Consider the following 21,830-nt stretch of genomic DNA (forward strand, 5'->3'; position numbering starts at 1 on the left):
CTCGTACTTAGTAAATTACATTTGCAACCAGCAGGAATAAATACTAGAGATAAAGACTGCTGTAATATCCTCAAATCCATTAGAATCTCATATTCGCACATCGCAGAAATCACATTACAACACAACTAATATCATTTCACCCAATTCGGCTGCCGTGAGTGAAACAGTAACATCACACGTAATGGATTTTTTCCTCATAGTCTGCTCTGTCTTGGATTCCATTAGGATCTGTGTTAGATTTCCTTCCTCTTTCCTCGCTTTCCTTGAACACTCACTTGTTTTCCTCATACTATGTAAAATGTAAATTATTTGGGTATATTGCATCACAATCCAGGGAGTGGGAAAAATTTACATCGTATCTGATTATGCTGCAAGCACTGACAGTGCAACTAGATCCATTCAATATGTGCTCTAAAACACATTCACAGCTAAAGGTAGCACAATTCTGCCCTAAGAACAATTTTAAGAAACAAAACTCATTACGTGTACAGTAAACCAAACTCATGCAACTCTAAAATAGACTAAAAACCCAAACTTCTTTTTGCACTGTAAACTAAACTAAAAACTAAACCTCTATAGTATGTGCACGATAAACTAAACTAAACATTTTTTTTTGCACTCTAAACTAAAACTAAACTTCCATTCAATGTAAACATAAAAAACTAAACTCATAATGTACATTCCTAAATTAAAAACTAAATTTCAATATAGACTTAAAAATAAAAAGAAACTTCTATACACTAAATTAAAAATTAAAATTCAATGCATACTCTTAATTAAACCAAACTCCTTAGTTTTCTATCTCTCTCTCTCACACACACACACACACACACACACACACACACACACACACACACACACACACACACACACACACACACACACACACACACACACACACACACACAAATATATATATATATATATATATATATATATATATATATATATTCAGTTTATGAGTGAATCACACACAATCTGCCAAGGGTTATTTAATGCCTGTAGTGACTTCAGCATATTTTTAGATATTTAAGGTTCAGTGCATTGTGATATATTTTCATAACAATTAAGCATGATATTCCAACAGTTCTCATTAGTGTAATGTCAAAATAAATCAAATTTTCATTTTAAAAAAGACATTACTTGTAAAGTATTTGTACATCAAAGCTTTATCCTTAAAATCACATTTTACATAACATAACCTTTATGCGAATTTCGACTAAATAAAAAAAAAAACCTCAATATTAAAAGACATCCTGTATTACAGTTATTAGAATCTAAGGAGAAATATAATTGAGAATAACGAGGGGGAAAAAACTCAAAAGTAAACACCTTGATGCATTACAGTAATGAGAATTTGAGCAGGAAATATATTTAGTTGACATGAAAAAAAAATGCCATAAAAATAAAAGGCCCTAAAAACATGTTTTATTTCTTCATGCATAACATTTTATTAAAAAGGTTTGAGAATTAATATCCAACATCACTTTCTGCTAATAGTGAGGTGAGAGGCCATAGGGATAGAAAGAGAGATGTGCTTAGCAAACCAGGGCAGCACAAGTCACTGATGCCCTGTAAAACCATTAACTGAAGAAAAAAACATGGGAGCAACTTACAAGCGATTGCAGTTAAGCAATATAAACCTTAATTGTTCTCTTTGGTCTCTTTTAGCTAAAAAATTAGCAGCACTACCTTAACTAACACCTACCAAAAGTACCATCAAAGAGGACACAGAGCCGCCCACAATAATGAAGGATGCCAAGGTGAGCTGTATCAGTGCCCCAACACAATCAGACTGCCAGCCAGAGCTTCACAGAGCCTGCACAGAGCAACCAGGGCTACACAGCAGAGGATTCATTTCAATATGAGAGAGAAAGAGAAAGTAGCCTGGAGTAACTGCAGTAAATCATGTTTTAAATCAAATTTAAAACCTGTGACTTCACCAGGGATTCACCAGCCAGCTTGCCCAAAGCTACAACACATTCCACTAATGCAACATTATGACACCAAAGTCTACAGACTCATGAATAAGCACCATTTATAAAGGTCGTCAGGGAGAGATGGTAGATACATCTGCAGCGTTACCTTTAGAAACATGATGAATTAATCAAATAACACTAGGGTTGGTAATTGAAATTTCCCCTCAGAATACTGCATCTATGTAATATATTACATATTTTTTTCCAAATATTTAATTCAATTAAAAAATGGTACTGATTTGTTGTTTTTGTTCAGTTGTCTTAAATTACAAAAAGAATCACTCAGAGAAACATTCAGGAATCAGTAACAAAACAACAACAAAAAACATTAAATATATACAGTATACATGTAAATATATTAAAATGACAAAAAAGAATCATGAATAGAATTATTTTGGAATCAGCAACAAAACAAAAGATGACATGAATAGGAATACACAAAAAAATAACATTTTGTGTATTCCAAACACTGAAACCAATAAAAACTGTTTTACAAAACAAAACGCAAAGCAAAGCAAGGCAAAACAAAAAACAAAAAACAAAACATAAAACATTTAATGTGAAAACACTGTGGATCAAATAAAAGCTGTTGGCCAAAACTAAAAAGCAAAACACTGAACAAAACAACACAAAACACACACACACAAACTGAAAATATTATGAGCATCCAAACACTGTTAATCCAATACAAATGGTTTTCCAACAGCAAAACGAAAACATGTTGTGCATTTCCAAAAATTCAGACTCAATTCCAAGCAATTTTGTCTTTCATAAGACTGGCGATTGAATCACACCGTATCGTTTTTACAGGTGAACATTGGCAGGGATCTAACCAGCATGAGAGCTAAGTGAGCACAAACAGCCGTCTTCATCCTCCGTTCCTATTTTCAGCTTCTTTAATTTGCTTTCCACCTCTCCTCGTGTCTTTCTCCTCCAGAGAGCTGGGCCTGGTATTCGGCATTCATTCTCTCATATAAAGAGCCTAATCGGGGGTTATTACCTGCTCAGCATGGCAGGCACACCGCCTGAGCCAGGAACTCTGATTCATCATTAGAAACGTCTCAATCTGCAGTTTAAAAACATAGCTCTGCACCTTCAGTCCATTGCTTGATAAGGAATTATAAGCTTTGGAAACAAGTGAACAAGATCTGCCCTATAAGCTCTATAAACTCAAGCAGCATTGCTGAAACGTTAAGCCTCTCTATTTAGTGCTGTGTTTTACCTGTTAATATTATTACAGCTTTGACATCTTATACATGCACAGGAAGCATGCCTATGTTTGTCACTCAGGAAGCATAAGGCTGCATTGCAAAGAACACAGGCACAGGTCATCATCAGTAATTGTCAATTATATGCTTTGATGTGCATTTAACTCTAATTTGTATTCTTTAAATGAGCAGTTTCCCTACAGCACTTGCTGGATTATGGAAGGACTGGAGAGTGTTTGACCCTGAGCTTAATTAATGAAGAAAGATAGATTGTCCAATCCATAATCCAATTAAATTTTATTAGCCATTAGACACTGTGCATCTCTCTCTCTGTATATTTCTCATTGGTCTTAGACAGTACTGCAAAAGGTCCACCAAAATATTATTATGTAATGTGAAATATACATAAAAATGTTAGGAGGCTAAAAGTTTGATTGTCCCTCCCGCACTAAAAATGTTTGTTAAAATTTAAATGTAATGTACAAGTCTAAGTCTATCATTTTGCAATGTAAATATCATAATAAAGTATGTAAAACCAAAAATATGGTTCAAAATAAATGCTATATAGTAGCAATAATAGGCCAGGCAAAAATTTAAATATCTCACAAAATACCTCTCTCTCTCGCTCACTCTATATATATATATATCTTTATCAACTTTTTTTTCAGTCTGACAAAAAAGAGTGTTGGTCTAATACAACAAGGCCTCCATTTTACAGGCTTGTTGCATTTAAAAAAAAAAAAGGGAATCTCTGAAATGGCCACTCTCCTCTCTTCTTTTTTCATCTTTTCCTCGGCTCATCTTCCTGGGGGATGAAAGACTAAGGAAAAGACAAGAATCTGTTCTCAGACGAATCAACACCAGAGAGCGTCTTTCTTCTGAGGCCTGACCCCAGACAAGCCTAAGGATCAATCAATTACCTCTCCACTTCAGCAATCAAACAACATTATTATCAGGCATCAGCTCGTCGACCTGGAAAGGCTGGCGAATCAAAGGCTGCTGTGATGTAGCTGCCAGAACTCTGTGGCTCGGCGCTAACAGAGAGTGGCACCTGCCCTCCGCTCCAGGAGGTGAAACACAAAGGGGCATGGACATGCACACAAAGTCAGGTGCACACACTTACGTACACATATTGAGGTGTTAAGATGAAAGGTGTAGCCCATACGGCTATCTAGACAGCCACATTCATCTGACCTCAAAAACCTGGAGCATGCATGCACACAAACAAGTCAGTGAATCACCACTTCCTCTACAGCTCTTCAAAAGCACTATGCTAATGACTGCTACATTTATATACTGTATACTTAATCAAGTAGGGAAACTTGCCTTATTGGTATGCTCTTGGATTTCATCAAAAATGTCTTACTTTGTGTTCTGAAGATGAACGACCGATTGAAACGACATGAGGGTGAGTAATTAATAACAGGATTTTCATTTTTGGGTGAACTATCCCTTTAAAGGTTGTTAACCTCTAATTTGGAGGCAAATGAGAAAGCAGTGGTTAGATGCAAGCTCCAGAAATTAAAAAGCCTATCGAACAGCTGTAAAAAAAAAAAAAGGAAAATCAATGCAAAAAGGCCTGAAACCACTAATGGCACAATTATTTATTTAGCTAAACCTAACTAGACTATTTGTTAAAGAAGAATGCATCTTCTATATTCTGTATTTAACATACCTACCTCTAAATTGATACAAAATACAAATTCATGGTCAAAACAGGGGGGGAATTATAAAAGCTGTAATCAAACAGCAAAAAGATGATGGAAAAAATGATTTAAAACCCAAGGATTCCATAACCCTGCGTGAACTAGGTCACCTCTGCACTTCAACTTGACCTAACCACAGAGAAGTCAAGGTCAAAGGTCACAGGCTAATACCACAGAGACAAAAGGGGAGTATGACATTCTACCCTGCCACAGGTCTTGCAAATCCACTCCAAGCCATCCTCTATAATTCATAAAGTTCCCGGCTGGAGCATAATCCAGCCACTGGAGGCTAAAATCAAATGCATAGAGGAGAGAAACGGTTTTTGTTATTATAGTGAGAAGTCATTGTGTCTGAGTGAACACAACACCGAGCACTATTATTAATGGGGAGCTGTCCAGCGGTGCACTGACCATAGATTCGCTTGACAACAGGAGGGATAGCAGTGTCCTGCTGGGGTCAAAGGTCATTAGTAACAGTAGGGGTACAGGCATGCTTATATGAAACGCTTTGGTCATTACCGTTTCAGACAGAGTGCCGGCCTGAGAGAGACAAAAAGAAGAGGCATGTTTAATGCATGGCCGAGTGTGTCCAGCACAGTGATGACTATCACTGCATTAGAGCGGCCACTGGGCAGCATTAATCTTTAATAACGCACACACAATGATTCATGAACAGCCTAAGAACTTCATGACACTGGTCCTTATTCTTCTCGGTGCGTGTGTGTGCATATGACAACTGGTCGGCTGTTGACTGATGAAGTAAGGATTTGGAGGTCTCATCCCAACTCTGTGGGCAAAAGTATGTGTGTGTATATATATATAGAACTATATATACACTCCAAAAAGTGTAAGGACACATTGCAAATCTGGAAGCTGGCTTTGATTTTTTAAAGTTAAAAGAACTTAAAAAATAATAAATAAATAAATAAATAAATAAATAAATATATCTTTTTTTTTACTACTACTACTACTAATAATAAACAGAACTGATCAAAACAAAAAAATAAGTAAAGCAAATCAAATCAAAACAACCCAACACAATTCTATTCACAATTCTTTTTCAAATGCAAGTTTTCACTTAAATGTATAAAGTATGTGTGTGTGTGTGTGTGTGTGTGTGTTATGTTATGTTATATATACACACACAACCAAAAGTCTAAGGACACATTGAAAATCTGGCTTTGAAAAAATAAAAATACAAAACACAGGAAAACAGACCAAACAAAACACAACAAAGCAAAACACAGCAAAAATCAAAGCAAAAAAAATTATATATATATATATATATTATTATTTTTTTATTTATTTTTTTTAAAGCAGCACAGTTAGTAGTGGTCTCAGGTTTTTTACATTTCTATTCCAGCATTCCATTTATTCCTCTTAGGACTCCAGACACTCACCTTGACAACGGCTTTCTCACTTGCCTATCCACACCTTCCCTAGCTACCGCTTAGCAACAGAATGTTCTATTCTAGCAGTTTCCAGTTTGAAATCATCTTTTTTTGTAACACTGGGCATTTTAAGTGAGCATTACAGAGTGTGATAATTGGGGTATCTTCGGTAACAGCAACTGAAACTTTCCAATTTCCAGCCTTTGTTGATAGTGTTCATACTAGCCAGGACACCAGTAAGAAGTATAAGACCGTATGCATAATATGCCCTTGGGTGAGCGTGACAGAATATGCTAATTCACTCAGCATTACTCTCATTAAATGGCAGCAATGGGAATACACATTGATGTTTAACTCTCAAAAGTTTTCCATAAGAAAAGACGAGGCTTAGACCCCCACTGGTCCCTCAAATCTCCACCACAATCTCAGGCAGATGTGTAGCTTTATTGAATTCGAAAGTTAGCGAGACACAGGCAACATGCTGAAGTGGCACTTTTTCACGGCGACTCTTTTGTTTGATACTCAGCTCTTTAGTATTTACTTATGCATGGAGCGCAGCAGAGAGGAGGAAGAGATAAAGGGCATCAGCAAGATAAAGCCATACCATAGATGAGAGAAACAAGAGTTGGGGAAAGACAGCACAGCAGCATTTCCCCCCTCTCTACATAAGAGCGTGGATGTCCGTCACCGCCATGCAGAACAAATAGCTGTGCTTCTACCCCTGCCTGTTTCCTAACCTTTAACACGGGAAAACACACCATCTTTCTCCTCGCTGTTCTGTTTCTCTCTGATGTATAATGCAGTGCAATATTCACAGCTACGCTTCATAGTGTTTGCGCACGTATTTACTCCAGAAAATCCCTGGATATATGAGAAAAGATTAAAAAAAGACAAAGGAAAGGCCCAGCTGAGGATACTCTTAAGACTAGCACGCTGACTGTGATGCTCACACTGAATTCTAATGTAGGCTGGATGGAACAAAAGGACAGGGTGCTAAAGTAGGAATGAAATGTATTGCTTTTTGTCACCAAATCAAGACAAAGGTCTAAATATAGCATGTGAAGCTGGGTGAAAAGCTGTTCGCAATCCATTTTTACTTCAGTAATCCAAAATATTTACAAAATATTTCCAAAATATAAGTAAAAATGGATATTTAGAAAACAGTATCTGGGGACTTGGTTTAATCCATTAGAAATTAATTAGATTGCAAAAGTGGTCACTAAATTACATTTATTTAAAGGAAAAAGGCTGAAAAACAAAGAGGGCTTGATGAAGTGAAAATTATTTTCAGAGGCGAATACATTTTTTCAGAGAAAACTAAATCTAAAATTAAATTTTTTTAAAAAATAATAATAATAATAATTATAATTATACAAAAATACAACTATAATAATTAATATACAATAAAGAAAATGAAAAATAAATATTACTAAACAGTTAAAATATACTTTATTATAGTTCATTATTTTTTATTTAATTTATTTATTACTAAGATAATTTTACTGGAAAGTTGGAAGAAAAAAAAAAAGGATTTTCAAGCATTAAGAAAAAAAAAATCCACATTTAATTTCATGTCGACTTTAAACCTCAATATGATCTACCAAGATTCAAGAGCACCCTGCAAAACCAACAACTAATTAAGAGATTTTAACAGTGTTCTATATAGCTGGAAAACATCCCAGTGCTAGAAGTTATAGCTCTTACTTCGAAACTTTAAGCTCTGGTGGTCTGTCTAAAATAAATGTGGGGACACTGTTTGTCCTTTCCGTTGTGAGAGGACACCAAATCAGCTGGAGACACTGCAAGGTGCACATACTAGCGACGGATCGATGGCTCACTCCTAATCTCTGTCAACACAGAGGGAAGGAAAAGAGACAGAGAAAGAGAGAGGGAGAGAGGGAGCAGAAAGACATTTGTGTGAAAAATGCTTGTTGCACAACGAAAGCAACTGACAGAAGATTATTACAGCCTGACAAAAGCCCTAACTGGGCCAGAGAGCTGGGTAAACAAACCCTCTAGAGGACTTTCCAATCAGAGCACATTGATAATTGCAAGTGATGCTGGTGTTCAGTGTCTTCTGTCCTTTCAGATACATAAATACAGCATTTAGACTCTACACCTGAATGAGTAGCCAACAAAACCGGTTATGACATAACCAATCATGCTACATGAGGTAAAACGATACTGTTTTTGACTGATGCAGACAGGTTACATTTTATTTCTAAAGCGTGTTCTAAATTGTGTTTTATTTATGCTTAAAATAGGAAATTGCCAATGAGGTAAGAGAAAATGAATGAATGAATGAATTAATACAATTGAATTCATTAATTTAATAATTGAATTCACAATTTGTAATATTTTTATGCATATCGCTTATCTTGCTTGTTTAGTTACATTTGTTGTTTCTATTCTTTTCGTAATATTTGTGCTTAAAATGAAAAAGGAAATTGCAAATGTGGAGATAAATAATTTCATCTAATCGTTTAATTTATACTACTTCACAATTTACATTATTTTATGCCTACTGTCTTGAAAATTTCGTTTTATTATCTTCGTTGAAAGATTTTAAAGAATCTAAGTTATATTATATTTATGCTAAAACCTAGAAAAGAAACTTTCAATGTAGTAAGAAAAATAAAGATGTCTAAATAATAATAATAAAATTAAAAAATAAATATTAATTAAATTTACCTTCAAATTAGCAATGTATGTCATTTTGCTTATCTTGCTAAATGGAGACATTAAGATATTAAGAATATCTGCAATGTGTGGACATACGATAAAAGCAAGCAGAACTTCCTCATGCTCCAGTAAACCGATCCCTATAGTGAAATACATTTGAATGAACCAGAAACTCTGAGCAGAACCAACTTTGTCAACTAACATATTGAGTCATTTAGGAGACATGCGAGGCCTTTCTGGCTAACGGCAGAGTATTGCACAGTTTGTTTATATAACACTAAAGTTTGACTTTCTCTTCAGGAAATGTCTGCCAGATGGTCCATGGAAAGCTAGCCTCCTACACAAAACTCACATGTTCCTTGTAAGGTGACAGTGGCTTTAAAAAAAGATGTTTAACAATGTGAAAATATGTTATGTCATTTGCACAGTTTCACAGGCGGAAAGCTTTCCATCATCACGAGCCAATCGGACAACAGTGATGAAGCCTTATTGGGCTCAACAGTGTGTTTATGATATTAGCAGCCAATATCCTACAACTATCACAGAGATCCTTTACTGACACTTGGTCCTAAAATGTGCAGAGAGTAGAAGAGCAGGAAAGACTTTCTCTTATCGCGGCTCTTTGTTTCTGCACTGTCCTATCATCACGGCAGTCTTCCTATCTTGTGTAGGGCAAATCGTGAACAGATAATGCCCGGACGTGACTGGATGGATGAGAGAGTAGATGAATGAAAGGATGGATACCTGGAAAAAAGATATCTGATAGTGTTTCCATTCATCTCAATGGCTGTTGCCTGGCTGGCGCATGATATTCTTCCATCTGGGTTATAACGAAGCACTTAGGGTCAATAAATTTCATAAGATGCATAAAAAGAAATTACAATCTGTTTTGCTGTAAATGTATCTCGCCTTGACTACAAAACAAACAAACAAAATATTTAGAAAATGCATATTTGCAGTATATTAACAACTAAAATAACCGTATAAAAGTGGATTTTGGTTCTACACAAGAATCAGTCATGTGACTACACTGTCAACTTATGATGAACTACCACCTTCTCCCAACATACTGTAAGACAATGGACATCAAGGGAGACGTATGGACATTGTCCAATCGCATCTCACCTTTTAAACTTGTTTTAGCAGGGATCTCTACCTGGACTACAAGTATATTTTTAGACCACTGTAAAACATATATAACACAATGCTGCTTTTATATCTGTGGTCACAAACAGTCAAATGTGTTTAACGCTACTTCACCGGCGGGGGGAAAAAGTACAGGACTGTCCAGGAAATTGGCCACAGCCATCAATAACTCTAAAAGTTTTGACACTTCTCAAATAGCCTCCTCTGTGATCTGCAGAATTGCTTTTTCCCATCCCTTTGAAGAAAATGATACCTTGTGTAAAAGAGAGCAAGGAAGAGATCAAAAAGAGGGGATGGGGGGGAAAAAAGATGTCAAACTAAAATAAAAGTGCTACAACAGGGAAAAAAAATGGAGTTTTACAATTACCTACGATTGTACTGAAGTGTGAAACTGATGGAAACTGTTAAACTGAGAGCAAAAACAGAGAGAAATAGTGGGCAGGGGAAGAAAAGCCAGAACAGACATCACTTATAAACTTGACAAGTGTCATATAGTTTGTGTGAAGATTTCCTCAAAAAAGTAATAATAAAAATAATAATAATAATTTAAAGGAAAATAAATCAACAAAAAATTCAAACTTCACCCCTAATGTCATTCCAAACCTGTATAAGTTTCTTTCTTATGCTGAACACAAAAAAAGATACTTTGAATAATTTATGAACCAAACCGTTGTTGGTCCCCTTTGACTTCCATAGTAGGAAAAAATGTTATGGGAATCTATATATAGGTATATATATCAAAATATATATGTTAATCATAAAAAACTATGTTCAAACTATGGGTGAACTATTCCCTTAATAACCATTCATAACAATAATAATGTTTGTGTTTGGTAAAAATTATTTTTACACCTTTATTTAGGAAAGATCCATTTAATGTGACAGTAAAGGGTGCAAAAGTAAAGACTTTTACATCATTACAAAATATTTCTATTTCAAATAAATTGTTATTTTGAAAAAAAAAAAAAACAGTCTCACTCAAATACTTAGCATCACAATTGTTTTCAACATCGATAACAATAAGAAATGTTTCTTCTGCACCAAATCAGAATATTATTATAAATCTGAAGGATCATGTGACACTGAAGACTGGAGTGATGGCATCTAAAAATGTAGCCTATCAAATGAGTAAAATACAATTTAAAATATATTAAAATATAAATCTGTCACTTTAATTAGTAAAAATATTTCAACAATACTATGTGTTTTTTACTGTATTTTGATTAAATTAATGAAGCCTTGGTGAGCATAAGAGGCTTCTTTCAAAAACATTTAAACTTTTGAACAGTAGTGTATACTTTAAACGTATAGTGTATACTTTAATGATAGATATGTACTGTAAATTCATGAATATCCCCACAATACCAAAATAAAATAAGTTTTAAATGTCATTTCATTTTGACACACAAACTCACATCAAGCTAGCAATCAATGTTTTTCTCAACTCAACTACCAATAGCCAGGGAGGCTGGCGGCCCTAACATCTGCTCTCTGGCCGGGGTGTGATCGCACAGACTCCAGGCCCTGCCAGGCCTAATCACCTCAGAGCATGGATGCATACAAGGGGAGAGATTATGGCAAGCTGCAGAGTGCCCCCTTTTCAAAATGCCAACCTCAGTCAAGGCAGGAGGGTTTAAATACCACTCAAATGTCAGTGTGAGGCCCCACAAGTCAAACTAAATTACCTCCTACCTGCTCTGTCTCCCCTCTCAGCGTAGTGAGCATTTGTCCAATTCACATGCATAACCAAACACACACATAAACACTAAAACCCACAAACCAGTCACTCAAAAACACACCAGCTAACAGACTAACATAAAACACTGCGAGTACTTCCAAACTGATGCAAGTAGTTGAAAGCAATGGAAACATGCACAAACACCCACGGACACGTACACAAGCGCTCTTTATGGAGCAACTGTATTGATCTATCAGGAGAGATTTGATACTCGGCAAAGTGTTTTCGCACATTGCACTGTACAGAGCAAGCGGAACCAATATTTTAACGTACAGTGAGCGGGTCTGGAGACGTGTGAAGCTCCCCAACGGGATTATTGATCTCCTCGGACTGTTTCTGAACAGCATAAATCACAAAAGCATCAAGTCCACACCTCTGAGATCTTCAACGTCAGCCTCTTCCACCGAGACTATTGATCACAAATTGCATGGTGAATTGATTGGCAGTAACATTAAGAGCCTGTATTGATCTCGGCGTAAGTTTAGGTTCTTCTCGGTCACTGATAAAACAAAGTCCTGCTTCAGTCCGCACAGGTACAGTTCGATCAGTGCACAGGGTTTAATAAAGGGGTCAAGGATTGGCTGGTTAGCATGGTCCAGTAAGCCCTTGTAACTACAGCACTCTGGTGACAAAAACAACCTTTTCCTTTGATGTATATTTCAAAGCAACACTGCATTTTGACAAAAGCAACATGTTAACTACAAAGATTTCATATATGATTTTACAATTGTTTTATTTTATTTTACATATTACATATTACATATTTCATTTTCTGCTGACTTTGACACAGTGACACAGAAAATAAAAACGGTTTATGACTTTCGAGATAACAAATATGCACCAAAAATGACTCATCGTTACTTTATAAAACTACATTAAAAAAATCCTAAATATTTAATGATAAAGATATGCTTAAAATATGCTTAATGTTTACTATATATATATATATATATATATATATATATATATATATATATATATATATATATATATATATTTACAGTGTTCACACACATTCAAATGTTTCGATACTGCTGAAAAAATTATGTGTAAAAAATATTTATAATATATGTTTATACAAAAATGTATGAAAATGGTTAAAATGTTTGGTGAGCAAAATATGCTTACAAATATAATTTTAGGTAACACTTTATTTTAAGGTGTCCTTGTTACACGTTACGTGTACTTATTACAATAACAAGAATTTATGTATTATATATATTTATGTATTATATATATTATGTATTTATTTATCGTAATTACATGCAAGTCACCCTAATCATATAGTAAGTACAAGTAGTTAATTAATATTAATCAGTACTTAAATGTATAATTACACTGTAACAAGGATACCTTAAAATAAAGTAACCTATTTTTACACATTTTACAAAAGTTTATTCTTATACCAGTGTTTTTAGCATCACACTTATAGTTTTTACTAATATTTTGAATCAGTTTTTATTAAAATCCTGATCTAAATTTTTATCTAAAATTAAAATCCATCAAACAAACAAACATGTAATTTAGAGTAAACCAAATGAAACATAATTTTGCTGAAATGAAATAATGAAATAACTTTGACTAAAATAAATGTAAAGCTAAAAATATGATTCTGACAGTAAGTGATTAATCACATGCTATATACGGACACACACAAAAATGCATCTCAAAAGCCAAGACAGCTAGAAGGAAATCTTTCTCCAGAGATTACAGTTCTCAGGTTTAAACGTGTATCAGTGCAGCAAAGCATTAACCCCCTGAACACAGCCAAGGACGGACGGCCACACATCAGGCTCCTCGCACAGGACTATGACTGATAGCAGCCATTATGTGGCGGCAGGCAAAAGGTGGAGAGCAGTCACTCGTTTATTCATGCATTCATTTGTTCGGTCCGTCACCCCAGCAGGGACCAGATGAGCTGTCCATACTGTCGGAGCGATGATCCGCCTGCCATTCATCTCAGACGGACAGCTGTCTGACACGCCCTCTACCCATCCCCTGCTGCTGTCGCACTGCTCACATCAACACTGAGAGCAGCTCATTTAGATTAATGAACACGGCCAGAAGACATCAGTGTGCAGCAGGTGCCTCCTCTTCATAGTGGGCGTACTGTAAAATATCTGCAGTGTTCGCAATCCAGCCAGAATCACAGCAGGCCAAAAGACGTATTTTTCCCCCAAATGACTGCTAGCAACAGAGATGATACTTTTATATCATGAAAGTTTGCAAATAGGGATATTATGCACTTGTTTCTAGGAAAGTTTGGTAAACTCAACATAAGTTCATAGCTGTTTAGATGACTAATATAAAAATTAATGAGGATAGACCCGAAAAGCAGTCGGAATGAGAGGATAACAAGCAGCGATTTGGTACCATTACGACAAAACTGACAAATTAGGCACTTCCGAGCGCAAAAAAACAACAACAATAAAGATCAAAGCTAATGCTTAGTTTGCAACTATTTTTTCTCAAGAATATGCGTGTTAAACTCACTGCCCACAATTCTATGCAATTGCTAGTTGACTGCATACTAGAAAGTCACAAAAACCCATCAAGAAGTTATTAAATATAGTTCACATATCGTTAATACAAGTCAAGTTTTTTTTAAATCATCAACAAGGTGAAAATCATGCATTTTACAACATATTCGCACACCTCTACTAAAAAAGCAACATGATTTAAGACATAATTCTTGTTCAAGGTGCATTAATATTAATATAGAAGATAAATACTAGGGTTAAAGTTGCTACTATAATAGCGTTGCTTGACTTGCCAATGGGTTAAAATGTGTAGAATAATATAATTTAACATAAAATTCATATGTTTTTTATTCATATGTGGTATAACAATGCAAGCCGTACATCAACAGTGTGCATTAACGCCAACTAGTCTTTAAAAAGAGAGTCTGAAAAGGGTGTTACATCCAGGACAAAACAACATCAAGCCATCTGAGAGCGACAGTGACCATGTCTGGGATAAAATAAATAAATAAATAAAAAACAGAAAATCAATGCACCGCGGCTTGGATGTATTTGCGAGCAATTGGAGTATCGGGAAGTCCAGTCACGTTGTGGGCAGGACAACCATGCTTGGGATATGTCTCTGTATTAGAGCGGTAATATGACAGGGCATTAGTGGGCTGGACCGATGATCCAATAGATTAGGAGATTGAAAGGAAAATTGAATACGGAGCGGTTCTAAACGGAACACTCCAATTGATACCGTCAGAACAAATCAAAATCAATGGCAGGGGCTCGGTAACGACGTGGTAATGGCTACCGGCCATGAAAAATATGAAACGACGGGGGGAAAAAAATGATCACATGCTTTGGCCGAGGAGACAGATGAAGCAGGGGAGAGTTTAAACAGCTGGCTGAAATGCAGCTTTATAAAGCATGTTCGGCTGACACGTGCATTTGTGAACAGGACCTACCTAAGCAATGGCTGAAAGATGACCGTAATGTTTCTGGCTCCTGGTTTACACAGGAACTTAGTCTCTCCTCCCTCAATTAGGTTATCATCAGCTCCACCTGGATAGAAAGACACAGGAAGAGACAACTAAAGTTTTTTCAAAAATATGTTTTTAAAAACAAACTCTTCAAATCCTTCACATGGAATGCGCTTTTGCATTCCGCCACACAACACAACAGAACCGAATGTAAATGGTTTGAGAAACATTTTCAGAAATGAAACCATTAAATTTGTAAAAAGCATGTATGGTTCAAAATGCTTAAAGAAAAGAGTCCGTACAGCATATTAAAAAAGTACAACGGCACAGACAAATGCAACAAATGTTTCACATATGAAAAGTCAAACATTGCAGCAGCACACTTATGGACTCCATGGACTTATTAATTCCATGAAGAATAATAAAATACAGTTTAGCAGTCATTACACAAAAATATTGGACTGCTAAATGCCAGAAAGCAAAGCAAAGAAAAAAAACTAACAAAAAGAAGCCAAAAATCAAAAGCAAAGCTCAAAGCCAAAACAAAAGCCAAAAAACAAACAAAAAAAAAATCAAAAAAAAAAAATCTAAAAACAAAAAGCAAAGCAGAAAACAAAAAGCAAAAGCAGAAAACAAAAAGCAAAAACACACAACAAAAAGCAAAAACACAAAACAAAAGCAAAGCAAAACAAAATAAGAAAAAAAAAAAGTACGCAAATAAAAAAAATATTGTGGTCAACCGATAAAAAATTGATTTGGTCAAATCTTTGTAATTTACCACAAGCCAGATAGAAAGATACAAGACTCTTCCAATTTCTCCTCTCTATCCGATTTGCCCCTCTGTGTATGTGCGTAGTCCTGCGCTAACAGGGTTAATAAGAAAATCCTGGCTGTGTAACTCTCTCATGATGAGGCAGGGCCCAAAAAAATGAAGTGAGCTCCAATCCTTATTAGCTCCACTCATCCACAAGTAATCAATATAATTGACAGGAAGAGAATCAAGTCTGCCATCAATAAGAACATTCCCGGGTGGACAGAAGTTGTGAGCGTGGCCTCATAGGTCGGTGAATAGATGTGGCACGGCAGCGGCCCACTGGCATCTCTCTCTCGCACTGACAATGTTATTCATTAAAATTTCACAGCCCTTTGAGATTGCCACTGGAGACACTGCTGTAACTACGTGGCACTAAGCCTGGGCACTGCGATCCTGACCAACACTATGCAGCAAACACACACTCATCCGAGACGCTCATGTGCACATTACACACAGGTCCTTGTGGAGAATCACTTTAATTGCTTTTATCAGTAAGTTGTTACATGAGATTTCTTGCCCAGGGGTGGGAAATGAGTCCAGGCACAGGAATACAAATATTAATGCCAGACCAACATAAAAATCAGGTACATGTGATGGATTTGGACTGCCGTGGAATTACAAGTGAAGCAAAAGAGTGTGCTTGTATGAATAGTCTCCAACGTTGTGATCTCAGACCCACTGGGTTTAATCACAGGGCTGGAATCAGAGTCATCCTGTGTTCATTGTTTCAGGAGACAGGACGTGCTTCAAATGAGAAATGCGTTCACCTTTCACTGCACTAAAAACCCTGCAGTGCATCTGTCCAGCATTCAAACGCACCTCCCGCTGCCGTTCTTGTCATTTCCACCTTCCTGAGATTCTTCACGGAGCACCTTCTGATGAAAAGCTCCCTCTCTCTTATTTAATTTCCACCGCTTTTTCTCATTAAAAAGACAAGAGGATTCTTTATCCTTTCTAAAAGCTTTCTGGATGGAGCTCTGGCTGTTTTTCAAAGTTGTTGCTCTGGAAAGGGAACTCATCTTTGTATTCAATAGCTTCCTGTTTCTCTTTTCTCCCAATGTACCCAATCTCTCTCCCGCTAATTCGATTAAGACTCAATTGCATCAGCAAAACAAGAAAACACAGCTGCCGCCGCACACGCTGACTCTGGCCTAGACAAGCGATGGGAAGAGAAGTGTTACGACAACAGTTGGACGATAAAAAGGCATCATTTCAACAATTTAAGGGAGAAAATACTGTAGGTCGAAATCAACTGAAAATAGTGAGAGCTTTTGTCAAATATTGTGGGAATGAACTGGTTTGAAACTATAAACCAACTGTTTTGTTTTCTACCAGATGTCTTTGAAGTTTACAGTCACAAGTTACAATATACTGTAGCTGTACAATTTCCAGATTATTTTCATTTAAAAACATAAAAATTATTATTTGTTGCAATAATAATCATAATTATTAGTTTATTACATTATTTAATTCATTAATTTACACAATTGCACTATAACATTTTTTACAGTAATTAGTAGTAGTAGTAGTGGATAATAAAATTATTAATAATATTATTATTTCATTACAACAAAAATTATTAATAAATAAAATTAAGAAAATATAATATTACCTTTATTTTATATTAATTATAGTAATTAACAGTAGCGGTAGTAGTATATAATAATAATAATAATTAATCAATATTATTGATAAATAGAGAAAATAAGAAACTAAATGTATTAGTAGTGGTGGTAGTAGTAGTAATATTTTAATAATAGTAATTATTAGTAGCAATAGTACATAATAATAATAATAATAATAATAATAATAATAATAATAATAATAATAATAATAATAATAATAATACATAAAGAAAGTAAGAAACCAATAATACATTTATTAGTAGTAGCAGGAGTGGTAGTAGTAATAATTATTCAACTAATAAAAGAAAATTACGTTTTATGAAAATATATATTTTTTTAAATACTGGTTCAAATAAAATTCAAATAAAAAGTTGTTCTCTACTTAGTATTTTTAAAGATTTCTTATAAAAATTTGAGTAAAAATAGTGTAAAACAAGTGTTCATTTAATTTGTACAATTTTGCGTCTTTCATATGCTATCATTAAATTGTATCATAGACCACCTTGCGCTCTAGATATCAGTATGAGCCATTAAAAAACCCAAACAGTTGACCACTAATTAAAAACACATACATGAAAGCTGTGATAGTCAGCAGGTCAAAGAGTTACGCATCCAGACTGTGCAGTTACATTTAATGACAAAAACAGAAGAGGAAATGTCATCCGTTGCCAGCCTGGCTCGACTCAAATCATTATTCAGATCCTTCCAGTACATATTAATGAAGGTCCATTAAAATGCTGTCAACACAACAGACTTTGACTAGAAAAGCAACCGGCTAACATCTGCTATGTTAAATCTAAACAATCATTCACAACAGTTAAACAAGTTATTCCAACATTTTACCAGTCAAAATCCAAACAAATCTGAACAAATGGTGACAAGTTAGCTGGTCCAGTTCATTATTATGTGCCTCTACATCTGTTGGGGGTTTATCATTATGCTGAAACATGTTTCCTATGATAATCTATGTGACTAAGATAGTGTGAGTGTGTATGAGAGGTGTTATAGCCTGCTCCCCTGTGAATGCCGCTAATCTAGGATTGAAGGGAGGGTGCGTATGCGCCTTTACATCAAATTTACATTTCTATTCTTGGCAGATGCTCTCTAACGAAAGCGACTTACAAGAAAGTGCACGTATTGTGCAAGTCAGTCTTGATGAGTGAAAAGTGTGTGACTGCGCATTCACACACACCTCCCACTCATGTCAGCCCCCATGTAATCAAGCCAGCCAGTGACTTAGTGAAATTGCATTAGCTACACTTTCGTGGGTTTGATTAGAAATGGTTTGATCGGAGATGTACTATGTCCCTGCCCGGATCTACAGCCGAGGAACGTGTAGTGCCTTTTCTAACACCAGCCATCCCAGTGGCTTCATCCGTGCATGTGTGTGTGTGTGTGTGTGAGAGAAAGAGAGAGAAGGAAATAAATGCATGTCAATGTGTGAGGTCATGCAATCAGGCTGGGAAGTCTGCTGTAGAGTGTGTGTTTGTGTGACAGAAACATCAGCAACAGATTGGCGATCACTCATTTACTGTGAATGTCAATATTGGAGGCAAACTGGTTGTGTAAACCAAACTGTCAACTCTGATCCAGCGACTATGTGTGTCTGCTGAGGACATCAACAACAAAATCAATCATGCTGCAGTATGACACCTTACTGTGGCAGATCATGTGCAACACAGAAGTTACACTCATACGCTCATGAAAACTTTCAAGGACAAATATAAAGTGGCTTCAAAGTATTTGGACTCTTAAGTCAAACTAAGGCATGCATGAAGGTCACCGTATTAGAAGCAAAAATATCAAACAAAGTGAAACCTAATAATATGTATTATTATTATTATTATGGTTATTATTATATTATTATTATTATATAATCATTAAGTCAGATGCATAATTAATCATTAAATAATAACGCGAGTAAGTAACGCGATGGCAAGTAACGCGATGGCAAGTAACGCAATGGCAATTTCAGTTATTTTTTTAGCGGACAAGGTCTTCCCATAACTTAAACACATACTTGAAAGTACACATAAACACATGGTACAAGCCATCATTCTCTGTTTGTACAGTGTTCTGGGTTGGTCTCCATGGGTTAGTTATCAGTTGAGCTGCCACAGACAGACAGACTACACAGCACAAACCCATACCAGCTGCCAGGTTTCTCCTAACAAAACAGAATGAAGATCGACAGGTGTGTGCGTGTGTGGCCAATCAGTGCTGTCAGGCAGAAACCTCCAACTTGAAAAAGAACAGGCCAATTTTCAATAATTCATGACTTCCCAGTCGGCCTGGTTATAATTCCTCTGCCATGTCTTCATGTCTGATTGGCTTCTGATGAGGCTCCTCTATTATTAAAACTCATTTGAGGGGACAATATTCCAATATTCCCGGCCAGGAGAGAGCTGAGACCACTAGCTAAGTGTGTTGAAAATGCACCGAGATGACAATTAAACAAATTAATTAACGAATACACAATTGTGTAAATAGAGTGGCATAAATTATTAATTGTGTCATAGTGGGCAATTCCACACGCTTCTGATAAGATGCTTTTGTACATTAATTTTTGATAAACTCTGAATCTTTGCACCTAGAGAAAACAATCCGCTTTTTTCTCAAATCCACAGTGATGAGTCCACAAACTCAAGACGAGTTAAGATGTGGCGCTCATTCAGCAGATGCAGGTATTGAATACACTCTAGGTTATACGCAAATGACATATTCAGCTTGAAATGTTTATATTTAGTCCAGCCGGTCCTGAATACTTGTGCTTTATCCATACAAGTCTACAAAACCTTTTTTGCATGCTTACTGAAACAACTCTGGCACCAACTGATGTCTCACAAGGTTAAAAAACGCAAGTTAGTGAATGAAGGTTATAAAGTCAAGTTGTTGATTAGATTGACCACGACCTGCTCCTCCCTAAAAATAATGGGATATCTGGCCTCCATCTTACAGCCCTGATTACTCAACCATCACTTCTGCTTCATTTGACTCAATTACTAAAGAGAAACTAAAGTCAACCCCTCCACTTCAAATCAGACACTCAAGCCAATAATAACACACACCCTCTTATTTCACCTGTCTGGTTCTCTTTCAATATACTTAGATTTACCTTTACTCACAGTTTCTTTCTTTATCATCACAAGTACCAATTCAACTGAAACAGAAAATGAATAAATATTTGTATTATTATTATTGATCTAGTAATAATTATAAACTAAAGAGGAAGTCTACAGTTAAATTCTTTCAGTCTCTCTCTTTAAGGCGCTCACACTGATCTTAACACTTGGCTAACATCTTTTAAAACTCTTGGTAAAGACCGATGCTTTGCTAGAACGTAGCTGTGAATTGTTCAGGAAATGACTAATGATTGATTAAACAATACTTACTGTACTAATTATACTAATTAAAGAAACATTCATGCTTTGTATAGTTTCAGTGTTTTGGGGTAAGGATGCATTTATTTGATCGCAAATACAGTAACACATTAAGACTGAGAAATTTTATTACAGTTTAAAACTGATTTATATTTTGACATGCATTTTATAACGTAATTTATTCCTGTGATGACAAAGCTGAATTTTCAGCCTCATTACTTTGTCCTCGTCTGTCCATTGCTCTCTCTCTTTTCCCCCATAGGCCACCTCTGTTGAGTCTCATTGTAACTGCAGGACAGGAACATGAGATTTGAGACGGGTCTCTGCTGCCCTCTCAAGCTCCACTGATTTAGAATCAGAGAGCCAGTGATTGTGATTGTGTTTAAAAGGCTGTTCCACCCATCCAGACATCATCATCATCATCACCACCCTTGTTCTCTGTCCTCTCCTTCACCTTTTTCCCTCTCCCCCCCACCACTTCTCCTTCAATCACGCAGTTCCCAAATGAAAGGTAAACAAGCCTGTGACAGCCACGGTGATGACTGGCTCGATGATTAAAATTAGCACAGGTTGTGAAACACAGACACACACGCTCACTCAGACAAAGTCTGTAATTATGTGTCTGCCCGCTTTCTGATAACAGCTACAACAATCTACCCTTAAGACAAGGCAGAGAACTTCACAAATGCTAATAAAAAGTTTTATCGGCACTC

The 21,830-nt window shown here is 35.9% G+C and overlaps 1 protein-coding gene across 3 annotated transcripts in view; it reads right to left on the bottom strand.

Moving 5' to 3' along the window:
* LOC113065614 (exocyst complex component 4-like) overlaps positions 1-21,830 on the bottom strand; it is a 110,011-nt gene that overhangs the window by 51,298 nt on the left and 36,883 nt on the right. Inside the window, exons 10-11 of one of the 3 annotated variants that reach the window (XM_026237035.1) lie at positions 15,284-15,380; positions 13,167-14,037 (exon numbers count right to left, since the gene is read on the bottom strand). In XM_026237035.1, the coding sequence (XP_026092820.1) occupies positions 13,893-14,037; positions 15,284-15,380 (242 nt within the window). In that variant the 3' untranslated portion in view covers positions 13,167-13,892. Of the gene's footprint in view, positions 1-13,166; positions 14,038-15,283; positions 15,381-21,830 lie in introns of those variants that run through there. The other 2 variants (XM_026237043.1, XM_026237026.1) reach the window with 2 other exon arrangements.

This window comes from Carassius auratus, chromosome 4 (assembly GCF_003368295.1).
Source record: "Carassius auratus strain Wakin chromosome 4, ASM336829v1, whole genome shotgun sequence".
Lineage (NCBI taxonomy): Eukaryota > Metazoa > Chordata > Actinopteri > Cypriniformes > Cyprinidae > Carassius > Carassius auratus.